Source organism: Cupressus sempervirens, chromosome 3 (genome assembly GCF_028749045.1).
Source record: "Cupressus sempervirens isolate cs-2001-9-10 chromosome 3, ASM2874904v1, whole genome shotgun sequence".
NCBI lineage: Eukaryota > Viridiplantae > Streptophyta > Pinopsida > Cupressales > Cupressaceae > Cupressus > Cupressus sempervirens.
In genome coordinates, this window is record NC_143120.1 from 678,851,107 (window position 1) to 678,864,536 (window position 13,430).

The following is a 13,430-nucleotide window of genomic DNA, read 5'->3' on the forward strand; positions in this document are numbered from 1 at the left end:
GGTAACTCATTGTAAGTTGTTTTAATAAGTGAAAACATTACACTAAATGGGGATTAGATGAACCTAATAAGATAATTGTTTGTTCTTGCCTATGCCTCGAGTGCTAGTACAGACTAGGATGGGAGTAGAGAGAATGCTTGGTAACTCTATTGAGAGACTACCGGGGTAACTCTAGCATGATCCGTGCGATGACACTTTCTCACTTACATGGTAGGTTTCCTACATGTCATTGTTGTGCCTCTGGGTATAGGTGTCAACCCTTTATGATGGAACCTTTGAGTTAGTATACTTTTAGGATTCCTATACTTAGAGAGTACTTGTGTTATGTGATTTGTTATCTTGTGTTATGTGATTTGATATCCTGTTTGGGACTTGAAACTATCTCCTCAGCATGGTGGGAGTGGGCCATTTAGGTTCCACGTGGTCGGGTGGTAGTGCTTTTTCACTCTTACCATTTGAGATTTGTCTGAGACATCGTGGCTGAAGCATTTTTGTTGGCATCTATCTTCATTCTATTCATGGACTATGATGGTGGATACATATCCTTATTTTGATGATTAGCATATGATAGATGTTGTTATTTACTTATCTTATGTTCTTAATATGCATGTTAGATTTCTTTCTGCATATGATGAAGTATGTTTTAGGAGTGACATTCCTATTATGGTAATATCGATGATCTCTTCGGTGATTTGGAATGTTACGCACGGAGGGATGGCTAGGGCCCACGATGGTCTAATGATGCTATTTACGGTTGGGAGGAACTGTGCACTTAGTCAATTATGTTTGATGATATATAGTTATCTTTTATGATGAATGTTTATATCTTCTATGATGATGTATCATGTATGACATGTGGTTTTATTGCATCATGGATTAGAATAGGATGATGATGTACTTTATTTTCATATATTTATATTCTTTTATGTCTTTCATACCCTGTGGCATGTACAGTGGATGATTGAGCAATCAGAAATGTAATTTAAGAATGTTGAACTTTTGATTATTATTTTATGTGGATGTAGTATTAGATGGAATCATTAATAGTTAAATTAGATGTGATTCAACGTTAAGGGATCCATGAAGAATGTAACCTGTTATGTATGTCATGTTTACTTTCACTTGAATTGTTGCTATTGCTTTCGCCATCATGTGTATGATGTAGATGGATTTACTTTCATGTTTAAAAAAAAAAAATGCTACCAAACTTAGTGAAACTTTAGGTTAATTCTTTGGATCCCTTGGCGGGGCGTTACAATGAGACCTCAGGATTGTTTATACTTCGACTCCACAACCATCTAAACAAAACAACCATCACAATTATTAATAAATTGTTAAATAAGAACTCACCTTAAAAATATCACATTCAACAACAGAATAAGTAAATCTGAGAAACGTTAAACTCGAATCGGCTTTCAAAAATCAACAAACTTAAAAAAATTTACATCCACTTCATGAAAAGATCACAAATTCGAAACCCTCACTTATCATTTAAAGTGAGAATCTTAACAACAACAAGGATATCATGAAATCACATTGAAAGCATAAATAGCAAAAACTGGAAAAACCCTTACCACATCCCCACGACAAATATTGTGCAAAGCTGGAGCAAAGGCCAATTTGCAGCAACGTTTAAAGGTCTTAGAAGAATACCGTTCGAGATCTAAACTAAGATAAACACGAAACAGAAAAAACTCTTAACACCATAAGCCAAATAATATTTTGGTCTCGCTACTAACACAAGACATTTTTGAGGAAAACAGTGAGCCAAATGGGAAGAGCAAAACATGCTTACCTGAGAAACAAAAAACACTTTGTAAATTTTTCAATTTGATCTTGATAACCATACAACTCTACTCATCTCTATATTTGTAACTCCTCAAGACCGACATCCACAAGATCGTCTCAATAGAAGCAATCGACCGTTGATTAAGGGATCTTGCACAATTTAGAATTTAATGATTTCCACGTTTACTCAGACAAATAAAGCAATGCATCCGTTCAAATAGTACCTTTCTGTGGAAAATGAGGCTCCCAAGACTACTCTTCTGACAACTACAATAAATTCAAAGTTATTTGGACAAGCACTTACCTAACGTCTAGACAAAATATCAATTCCATGCACTAAAAAAATCCACAAAACTATAGTGTAATCGTGACACAAACATTTTAGATAGACTTTCACTAAATGTGTTTCTGACAAATCAGTTTGCATGGACCTCCTCTTCGTACAAAAAAAGTAAGAAAGCACTTATCTTTTCTGAGCACAATTTTTAAGTGTTCATTTTCTATCCACAACATTTTTTTGTCTTTAAAAATAAGAAATAAAACTCCACAACATTGACTGTTCAATGTACAATCATTCAAATGAAGCAATGCATTTAATGATTTCCATGTTTACTCAGACAAATGAAGCAATGCATCTGTTCTAATAGTACCTTTCTGTGGAAAATGAGGCACCCAAGACTACTCTTCTGACAACTATAATAAATTCAAAGCTATTTGGACAAGCACTTACCTACCGTCTGAACAAAATATCAATTCCATGCACTACAAAAATCCACAAAACTATAGTGCAATCATGACACAAACATTTTAGACAGACTTTCACTAAATGCGTTTTTGACAAATCAGTTTGTATGGACCTCCTCTTCGTACAAAAAAAGTAAGAAAGCGCTTGTCGTTTCTGAGCACAATTTTGAAGTGTTCATTTTCTATCCACAACATTTTTTTGTCTTTAAAAATAAGAAATAAAACTCCACAACACTAACTGCTCAATGCACAATCATATGCAAAAAAAAGTCTTTACAAAGTTAAAAAAATTTAGAAAATGAAAGAACAATATAGAAACATCATAATACACAACTGTGATGAAAAAATCAAATGATTTCATTAGCTAGTAAAAAACAACCAAAAAAAAACACAAAAAAACATCTAGTAGATGCCATAGTATCCTCCTACGGCAAAGGAAATACAACCTATGAATCCACACTCATCTCACAACCAATTTGGCTGAACCCTATCCTACTAGGACGTATAGGCCTAGGCCATACAACTCAGTGCAGGCCTCGTGGGCGGGTCTCCTCAATTGCTTAATCACTATTATGTTGGACTTTCTAGATATCCATTTCTAATCATCGTCGTCCAAGTCAACATCTAATCAAACATTGACAAATAGACACGTTGTTGCTGCTCTTAGTTGTCAATCCTATTCGAAGAAACCTTTAGGAATCGGTCTCCATATAGAGGGCATTTATCCTAGAGATTAGCGGAGGCACGTGTAATGAACATGGATATTAAGTTCAATACGTACCTCATTGATGGGAATTTTATGACGAGACAATGCTTTTTGAGCCAGTTGTTTCACAACTCTCAATTCCGTGATCCAAGGAAAGTATCTCTTTCAATTAAGTTTGAGCCCAGTTCCTTTAAACTGATAATCAATCTGATCACCAGCCCTTCATAAGTCAAAAAAGAAAAAGAAAAAACATTTAATACATTCAGAAACTAGTAAAATCTGTCTTATGGCAGTACAATCCGTCTTATAACTATAATTAGATTCTTGTCTTGATTGATAATCTATTTGTATGTCAACTACTCTGATGTGTGCACAAGAGTTAAAATACACGCCTGAAACAATTGTCAAATTCCAACATGGTAGGGGCCTCATGTCTTCCAACAACTGAAGAGATCAGCAGTGTAATCCTAAAGACTAGCATTACTACCTTTGGTCTGATGTGATAGTGCATATCTCACCTGGTATGAAAACAATTCTTCAATATGAAACAAGTTTCAAACATGTGTAGGAGAAAAGATCCCGTAATTCATAGGGTTCAATAATAGTGATAGTTTTGTCATATATACTTTTGTCTACTATTTTTAAAAGTGTTTGAAAAGAAATGAAAATGCATGTGCTATTTGTTAATTATATATGTATTAATAGTCAATCAATTTTAGATTTTTTGGGTTGGTAATTGATCAATTTGTGCACCACTATTGGAACATTTACCCAGAAGTACTGGTGGTTTTTGGGTGAGGACTATTGGTGCGTGAACAAAATGGGTATAGGACAAGCATTTTGAAATGGCACTTTTTGACCACTTCGCCCTCCACAATCCCTACAGAAAGATCAGCAAATACCAAGAGTTGAAACCTTAGCTTTAAGCTCTTCACTTAACTACAAAAGTATACCAAAAAAATATCAGCAAAATCCAACTTCGAAATTCTAGATACGTAAAGTTAGCCTGAACAACTACAGAACTGTTTCCTCTATATAAAATCCAATTTTATGTAATGTAATAGAAAATCATGTTTTATTAAAAATTTTTTACGAGTAATCCATTCTCTGATGAATTATTGCCGTGCCGTTGGGTTTGGGGAAGACTATGAAGCATGTTAGGTAAAATAATTGGTATGGAAGGTCGACTATTTATTCACTTGAGGGTGATGTGTTTGACAAAATTACATAATCAATTTCCTCAATAAAAAAACGAAAAGACAACCACAAGGGTTGCATTCTCTTGGTATACACTATCATGAAACCATTTTTGAATATTTTCTATGTATTGCATCATGCAATCCCACATTTTACTCTATTCTGTGTACCTGATCTTATTCTTCTGCAAATGCTGCTGCAGCAATGATTCAGGCTACTTGAACTGCTCAAAAGCAGCACATTGTGGCAGCTTGGGAGTTGTTCCATACCCATTTTCAGTGTCAAAGGGATGTGGACACCCTCGATTTCTTCTGCAATGTCATGCAAATGACACCCTGCTGCTGAAAGTCAGTCAAGGAGTCTATAGGATATTGAATTTTAATGCACATTATGAGCTTTCCTCAAGATTGAAGAAACCAACAGCCACCATTGCTGATGAAAATCTGTTTAGAAGCCCTTGTGGGTTTCCAAATACCACCTTCAATTCTAGTGGTTCTAGGTTCAGCCTTACCCGTGAAGATTACAAAGAGATAGCCAACTTGTTACTTGATTGTCCATACACTCAACAGCTGCAAAATGTGTATTCACCTTGCAATAGCAGCTGTGGTTTTCGTAGAGAGCGTCAGTGTTATTTTGCATATTCATATGATAGTACCGAGCTCAAGAAATTCACTAAACAATGCCATTTAATCCAAGTTCCATTGAAGAACAATACGAGAGCTAATAAGAAGCCATTACATGAACTCTTATTGGAAGGATTCCAAGTTGAATGGAATGTAAGTGATGTGCATTTTGTCAAGTGCAAGGGCTGTTTGGAAACTGGTGGTCTATGTGGATACCATTACAGAAATACATTTGTGTGCTACTGCCGCAATGGTGCACATTTAGATAATTGCCATACAGGTAAGCCTTTTATTATGCCACCTTTAATACTACCATACTAGTGTTCTTAGACAATGTTATAGTATTGAAGAGTATAATGGTAATGAAGCTGGGTTTTTTAATTTTCATTTAGAAGTTGACCCCAGCATTGTCTTAATATTTTGGCTTTGTGGGTTTCTAAACAGGAAATAAGATCGGTGGAGCAAAGTCCTCCGGACTTAAATCTCAATTGGGTGTGATAATAGGTGAGATACTCTGTTTTCTACTTCTTGGACTTATATGGTCTTATGTGTTATATGAATAATTATATAATATAAGGCTATGATTCTTCTTTCACGTTATCAGGAAACATATATAGTACACAGTTTTTAATCTCAAACTAGAAAATCTGAAATTCTCACTGACATGGAGCACTCAATCCATGCTTATATTTTGACGGAAATTGTACACTTACAGGTGGATATGATATCATTGTGTCATCAGGTCTGAACTCTTTTATGTTGTGAGTTCCCAAGGGTTGGATTTGTCTATGAGTTTCCGAGCTGAATTTTCTTTTTAACAAATTCTGCATTTGATAAAAATCTATCATTTGTACGGCTGGATGTTAAAGCAGATACCTTTGAGATTAGTTTTTTTATGTATGCATTGATTCATGGATGAAGTGTGGACGTCCAATTGCTTTGTGATTAGTTCAGCTCTGGAATTTTTGTACAGTACGGTATAATCATGTAAACCTAACTTCACTTTAGCTGCAAGTCTAAGCTTGCACTTAACAATTCCACAAGAGAGAGCCATATGGAATGGGCAATAGATTGTGTCCCCTCAACCCCTATGAGGATATTGTTTTTATGAAAAACGAAGTGTTTCTTAATGAGGAGTTAAGTTATCCCAAAGACCTGCATCTGGCCTCATCCATATTCAATTTTACTAAAAATGCCAGTTGTAACAGACAATGTAGTTCTAGTTACAGCCAGAAAAGTTTCGGGATTGACACCTAATCCCTTATAAAAGCAAGATATTAGGGCTGCCTTTACTGGTTTTCTGACAATCCTAACAAGCTAGTTCTCAGTTCATAACGCTTAAAATATCATTGGCAATGCTAAAAGCTTTGAATCTTGAATAGATTACTATCTGAGAAAATGTTTCCATTAATGTTATTGATCACACAGAGATTAGGCCAGTACATGCTTGCAACTTAAGAAGAAACAAAGAGCAAGTCAGAGACATTCTCTTAAAAGCGAAAAATAAAAATATTAGGTTCTCTAGATGCTGAGGGGAAGGAAGATTTTATGAAGCTTAGGATTTTGGCCTTTAGTTTGCATTACGAACCATCTTCAGAATTTAAAATTTGGTTATGTAATAGAGGTAAAGTCTATATACTGCTTACATTACAATTGGCTTCTGCTTTTACTTGTCAGAAACCCTTAAACTTAGAATGACTCGTGCATTCCAAATGAAAATTCCTCTCTCCTTATCTCCTATGAGATTGCAACTTTAGAAAGCCTGCCAAATGATCCCCGTAAGTCTCCATCGGTGTGTTAGCACAATCCACAGGGGTCTATATACCGATTGAGGAGGAACAGGAGTCAATAAGAGCCAATGCAACATGTTCAATGAGTCGCGATAGACAACTAGAGGAGAACATGCCATCTGTAGTTTTTCCTCCTCTGTTCCATCTCATTTTCTAATCCTGCTAAACATATTCAATCAACTGAATTATCTAAACGTATTTGGATCAATGACAAAGGTTATAAATAAGTACACAAATTTCACAGACCCTTGGCTTTGGGACCGAGTTGAGATGGTTGATTAACAACTGTGTGATAATACCTTGTTTCATTGTCATGATTAATAGGGCAGTTAGAAGTTTCTTTTATGGCTTCCCAATGAATAAGAGAAGGAGATCTGCTTTTTCCGTATCTGTTCATCCTGATGGGGAAAATATGACCTAGAAAATGAGGGAGCCAAATTGACGAGAAACTTTTGTGGTCTATACCTGAGCATGGATAATCGTTTTCCTCTTATCCTGGTCCAAAACCACTTCTTGTGAAAGTTCCGGAGGACTGAGCCTAAAGAATTTCCAAAAACTTAAGAGGCTTCCTCAAGGAATCTAGCTTAGCTAATGTATGCAATACCCAGAACCTTGTGTAGTCAAATAATGAATAAAACGTATCTTTTATTCCTAGATCAACCAAAATGGAATGCCAGGTAGACTTCTCAAGGCTCAAAAATAAAATTAAAAGGGAGTCTTGCAAAGATCTATGACATGGGAAGTTAATCGAGTCAGTCAAATCCGATTTTCCATTATCTCCATGTGCTTTCGATCAACAAATTTGAACATTACTTAATTTTTTTTGTTTTAATAAAATTGAATGGATGGAAGATCCATCTTTCCTTAAACTTCATTTACACATTGATAATTCCCTCCTCCCTTGCACTTCATCAAAGGCAGGAATTCATTAAGATCTGGACCACAGCTAATTTTGTCAAGAGGGTTTCAGTAATGTACACAAATCCTCTTTTTCTTACCGTGGGCAGGTTCTAGTTCTAGGTTTTGGTCTCTTAAGTCTTGTGGGTTCTTGTTTTCCTTTGTGATGATGTTTCTCAGAGCCAGATGTCTTTTCAGTGAAGTATACGAGTTAAATTCTAACTTCGTCATACACTGGTTTCATAACAGGAGGTTGCATTGGGTGCATGGTTCTGATAGCCATAGCAGCATCTTACATGGTAATCTACAAGACAAAAAGGGATTCTTCTTCAAGCACCCATAGCCTTCATGCAGATGAGATGAAACGAGCATTATCAAGCTTGAAAGTACCAGTTTTCAAATACAAGGACCTCGAAACAGCAACAAATTTCTTCGATGAGAGCGGACAAATAGGAGATGGAGCCTTCCATTGTGTATATCAGGCCACATTAGGGGATGGACAAATTGCTGCAGTGAAGAAACTGTATCTGGATAACTCAATGAATACAGAGCAATTTGTGAACCATATGAGAATTCTCTCATCTTTATCACATCCAAATTTGGTTCGCCTTATGGGCTTTTGTCAACATGGGCATGTTCTCCTTTTAGTCTATGATTATGCCTCGAACGGTACTCTAGCTGATCATCTACACGGAAAAAGGGGAACACCACAAGGTCTACCTTGGAAGACAAGGTTAGATATAGCTTTGCAAATAGCAAGAGCATTAGAATACCTCCATTTTTCTCTTCGTCCACCTGTGCTTCACAGAGATGTTAAGTCTAGTAACATCCTTGTAGACATGGACTTCAGGGTAAAAGTTGCCATGCCTCAATTGACACCTGGTAATCTTGATCCTGACTGCAACGAGCCCTGCCAATTTACAGATAAAAGTGATGTTTATAATTTTGGGGTGGTGTTATTTGAGATAATCAGCGGTCTGAAAGCAGGGGATGGTACAAAAAATAGACGTGAAGTTAACCTCGCATGCTTGGCAAAATCGAAGATCCAAAGTGGGGCTGTGCATGAAATCATTGATCAAAGAATTGGGATTGAATCAGATCCCCTGATAAATGTAATGGCTAAGAGAGTTTGTGAAGTAGGGTTTGCATGCTTGGCATTGAAGAAAGATGAGAGGCCTGATATGATGAAACTAGTTGTTCAGCTTGAACAAGTCAGACGGATAGGGTATGGTTCATCTGAGTTGTTTTATACACACAAGGATAAAAGATAGGTTTAGGTTACTCGGTGTGTATATTTCGTTTACAGCATATGAGGAAATTTGTTGCTATAATCAGAGGTAAAGAAAGCCATGGTCGTACAAGATCTCGCCTGGTTATTTTGATACTGATTAAAGTGTCTCTATAAATGCTTATTAAAAGTTAGTGTTATATATAATTTAATTTTGATCGTTGAACATAAGACTATCAATTCACAATTGCATTAATTCTAACCAATTCGCATTCACATTCGCTAATGGTGTTTTTTTTGGTTCACTCTTCGCATGGAATTTGATTCATGCAATCATTTTATATTTATTTAAGATTCTATGTGCATCTCAATATGGGTCTATTTATTATTAGTCCTTGCCTTCACGCAGTGAGACTAAAGTTATCAAGTTTCTACAAAGTAATAATTGTCTAATTGGAAATAGTGTCATTTTAAATTATCTGAGTTAAGACTATAGTTTACAAGATATGTTGAATTATGTGATGTCATATATAGAAATTAATATTTTTGTATTGGCTGTTATATTTTTGGTTGGTGGTTTTTTCCTTTATCACTTCAGATATTACATAAAATTTTCCAAAATGGCATTTGTCTTCTGAGGATGAGAGTTGCATGCCTATTGTTGCAATTTTCCAAGCATGCAATGTCTGCAAAAAATAAAATTGTTCTCCAGGCATTTTCTGCATGCAATGAGGTGTAAGCTTTTGACAAAATTTAGAATATAAATATGTGCGCCAACCAAACAAAAAGTTAACATAGAAGAAGATCATAAGGAGAGCAAACGATAAAGAACAGAACACCATGGTGCTCTATTGGTGTAGTGAAAATTGTCTACAATAATTTCCTGTAACAGTACTTTACTTTGATCATGTTTACATATTGACATCATATGTGAATACTGAAAACCAATCAAATTCTTTTTGGACACACTTCCTTCTCGTCAAGTGGGTGCTAAGGCATAGTGAGAAGGTCAGGTGTGTCTTTTACCCTGTCTCCTGTTATTGTCTATACACTAAGGTGAATCCTAATTTGCTTTCCGCACATTCCTCTTCTAAGTCTATAATAAAGACAATAAATGTTTAGATAAATTCATCTTTCTTTTCTTTACAGATGGATTCTCCTAGAAAGATATGTTTTTTCTTGTAGATAACATGAAATATACTTCCTGCTTCACAAGTAAGATAAATTCAGTGGAATTTGTGATCTCGAGGAAAACCCTAGGCTTTTGCAATTAGGGTGGACGATTATGCAACACACATCCTCTTATTTAGGTAGCGATGGACAAAATAAAACTAGATTATGTAATAAGGTTTGCAGATTATTGAAAAGTAATAGATTAGTCATAGCAAAGGAGAAGTTTAATTTTGGTGATTTCACTTGGAAAGGGAACTGTTATAGTAGTCTGGGTTATGGTCCTATGAATATGCCCACTATTATTTACCATCTAGATTGAATTTGGTCTTTATATTAGATAACTAATAACATTTATTCGCCTGTTCAATAGTGAAATACCAGTTCCCATACTAAATCTTGGAAATGGCTCCTTTTATTAGTAGGTCCAAACATATAGAATTACATTTCATGTGAACCAACAACATTATTTTAGAAAATTTTCCCTTTTAAAACCTTATAGTCATTTTATTTCAATATTTCACATGCATAGATTGTTAAGGCAATAAATATTTTGTTAGCATTGATACCATCACTATTTCCTTGATTTGGAATTTCTTAAAGTTGATGTTGCAATGGATTTCAGTTGGTCTCCAATAAATCTGATACCATAGCTATTTATGCCAAGGATGCAGTAGGAATGGATCTGCAAGAGTGAGCTTTCCAATATTATTACTTTGACAAATTTTTGACATTTTTCCGTTCTAAAACAAATTGCATACATTGAACAAGCTGTGCAAACTACAATTGTCTCTAAGCCCCCATGTTAGGTAGTTTAATATTGTTACTTTGACAAAAAATTTACACTTTCCAGTTCTACAAAAATTGCATACATTATGCTCATAGTTCTGTCCATGAATATTAAACAAGCTGTGTGAATCACTATTGTCTCTAAGACCCCATATTGGGTAGTTCTCTTAAACAAGTTCCATTTCTCTAGCTTAGTCTTCTAGGAATTCTTGGCCGAGTAGACCTGAGGCCAAAAAATACTTTTTAAAGTAAGTGACTGTAAGATTTACTACCAGAATGCCCATGTCCAAGATGAGAGCCTGGTCCTATGCTTTAGGAAAATTTAGAACATTATTGGTATTGAAAACTAATGTGTTCTCTAGCCCTAATAAAGAATATAAAATTTCCATCTCTTTTTCTTCTTTGTTTCCCTACATTCTCTTCTCCACTTACTGCTACAGATCAACTCATTTAATAAGTTTGACAAAGGGTAATACAAAAGAGTAATATTTATGTATTGTAAAATGCCTATAAGTAATTGATAGTATTAACAAAGTAAAAAAGTAACATAGTCTCTTTTTCTCTTTGAACATATATGTAATGTCTCTTTTGTTGTATGATGTTATCTACGCTGATAAAAAAATCATATAAGTTTGGCTAGTGAACCTTGCAATGACGACAAAACTGACCTCTGATAAAGCCTGAAAATAGAAGTATAATATTAATGAAATTGATAATTGAATAAGGAGAAAAAGTCAACAATTGATTTGAAGTTTGTTTTAGAATCAGGTACCAACAAAGGTATAAGCTTGTGTACAATTGTTGAGAAAGATCACATTCACTATTTTTCTGTGAACTAAAATTGAACATTACAATAAAAGGATTGTATGTACAAATTCATAAATGTCCTTGTATCAGGAACTTGTCACAGATTCTCCAGTCTTCTATTTTGTAGAGTACATTCTAGCTTGCTCTACTTTGAAAAAGTCTTGTTTAACATGGACAAACTCATAGGATAACAATAGATTGTTGAAAGTGGATACATAATTCTTATGTCAAAATCAAACAAAACAAATTGCATGTGCCCCACGATAGAAGCTCATATATAAGCATTTTCTCTTCAAAATCCCGCTCATGAGAAATATACACCCCAACTACCGATCAAAACCAACATGCTACACCAAAAACCCAATCTAATGTAAGGGGATAAAAAATAGTTGGACTGAATTGAGACCTCTCCCATCTCTCTATGTCATAGTACCACTACACACTTCCTTCTATTGACTTCTACAACTAGGCCCACTATCATTTCCCCCCTTCCACACTTCCTTCCCCCCTAAACTGCCTATGGTAGGGACTCAAGTTGCTCATGCAACACTTGTTCATTTATGCATTAGGAAGTCCTAATATGATGACCTAATTTCTTGGTTGTAACTTTTTTAAAGAAAAGTATTTCCATGGTTGTAATGTATGCAATGATTGGAAAAATTATTGTATGTGTGAGTCTTGACGCTAGATATTAGAGCATATTTGATGGATTATGTTGTCATTAGAGAATTCATCATTTGGATTTGTAAATCCTTGTGAGTCTTAGCTTTTTGAATTAGATTTTATGTGGAATAAATTTTCTAATAAATAATAACATCAAATAGAGTAACATTAGAAACGATTTTTTGAAGTTTTAGATCAAATATTGCTAGTTTTCCCTTATACATTAAATATATATAAATAAACATTTTCAAGCTAGTATGAGACTAAAATTAGTAAGAGGATACTTTAAATTCAACATTATACCACATAATGACTAGACCAAAGAATAATGAAAATTCAAGATGGTTATAACATGATATATATTATATTTAGTATTATATGTTTTTAACATATTACATTTAGTTAAGGACACAAGAAATATACCCATTAATTATTGGAATAGAAAATAATACAGAAAGTAGAAAATATTGAAAAATATATTTAGATCTAAGCCAATTTAAAAAAATAATAATAATAAAAAATCAATATGATAATTAATAAAATAAGAATTTATTATAAATTCTTAGATTCAAGGATACGAGAGGAAAATAATTATTAACTCTTCCTAACTAAATAATATAAAAAATATCTCTAGAATATCATTATTAAAGAGGATATATCAATAGTTTCTTAGTATATTTGTAAGAAAATGGTACATTAGTATTCTTCGACTAGTGAATAACTTTAAAAATGGTTAATTGATTACTTATGTTCAAATCCATGCCATAATTGTAATGCCCTGCCAAGGAACCCAAAAAAATTAACCTAAAGTTTCACTAAGTTTGTCAAATTTTTTTTTTGAAAGATAATAACAATAAGAGATAAAATATAACGGAAGCATTAGCTCACATACATAACAACAAGATATAACATATAGAGGAAACATTAACTCACATACATAACAACCATCATAAAACATATTACATCTCTTAAGGGTTCCACGATGTTGAATCACATGTAAAAGTTTTATTAATATTAAATCTAATACA

At 34.2% G+C, this 13,430-nt stretch overlaps 1 protein-coding gene across 1 annotated transcript; it reads left to right on the top strand.

Annotated features, from left to right (window-relative positions):
- The first annotated feature begins 4,464 nt into the window (after positions 1–4,464).
- Positions 4,465–9,204, top strand: LOC149568547 (LEAF RUST 10 DISEASE-RESISTANCE LOCUS RECEPTOR-LIKE PROTEIN KINASE-like 1.5). Its single transcript, XM_089821447.1, has 3 exons — positions 4,465–5,338; positions 5,503–5,562; positions 7,995–9,204. The coding sequence occupies exons 1-3, from the start codon at positions 4,561–4,563 to the stop codon at positions 9,014–9,016; spliced, it is 1,860 nt and encodes a 619-aa protein (XP_089677573.1). The 5' UTR covers positions 4,465–4,560; the 3' UTR covers positions 9,017–9,204.
- The last annotated feature ends 4,226 nt before the right edge of the window (positions 9,205–13,430 follow it).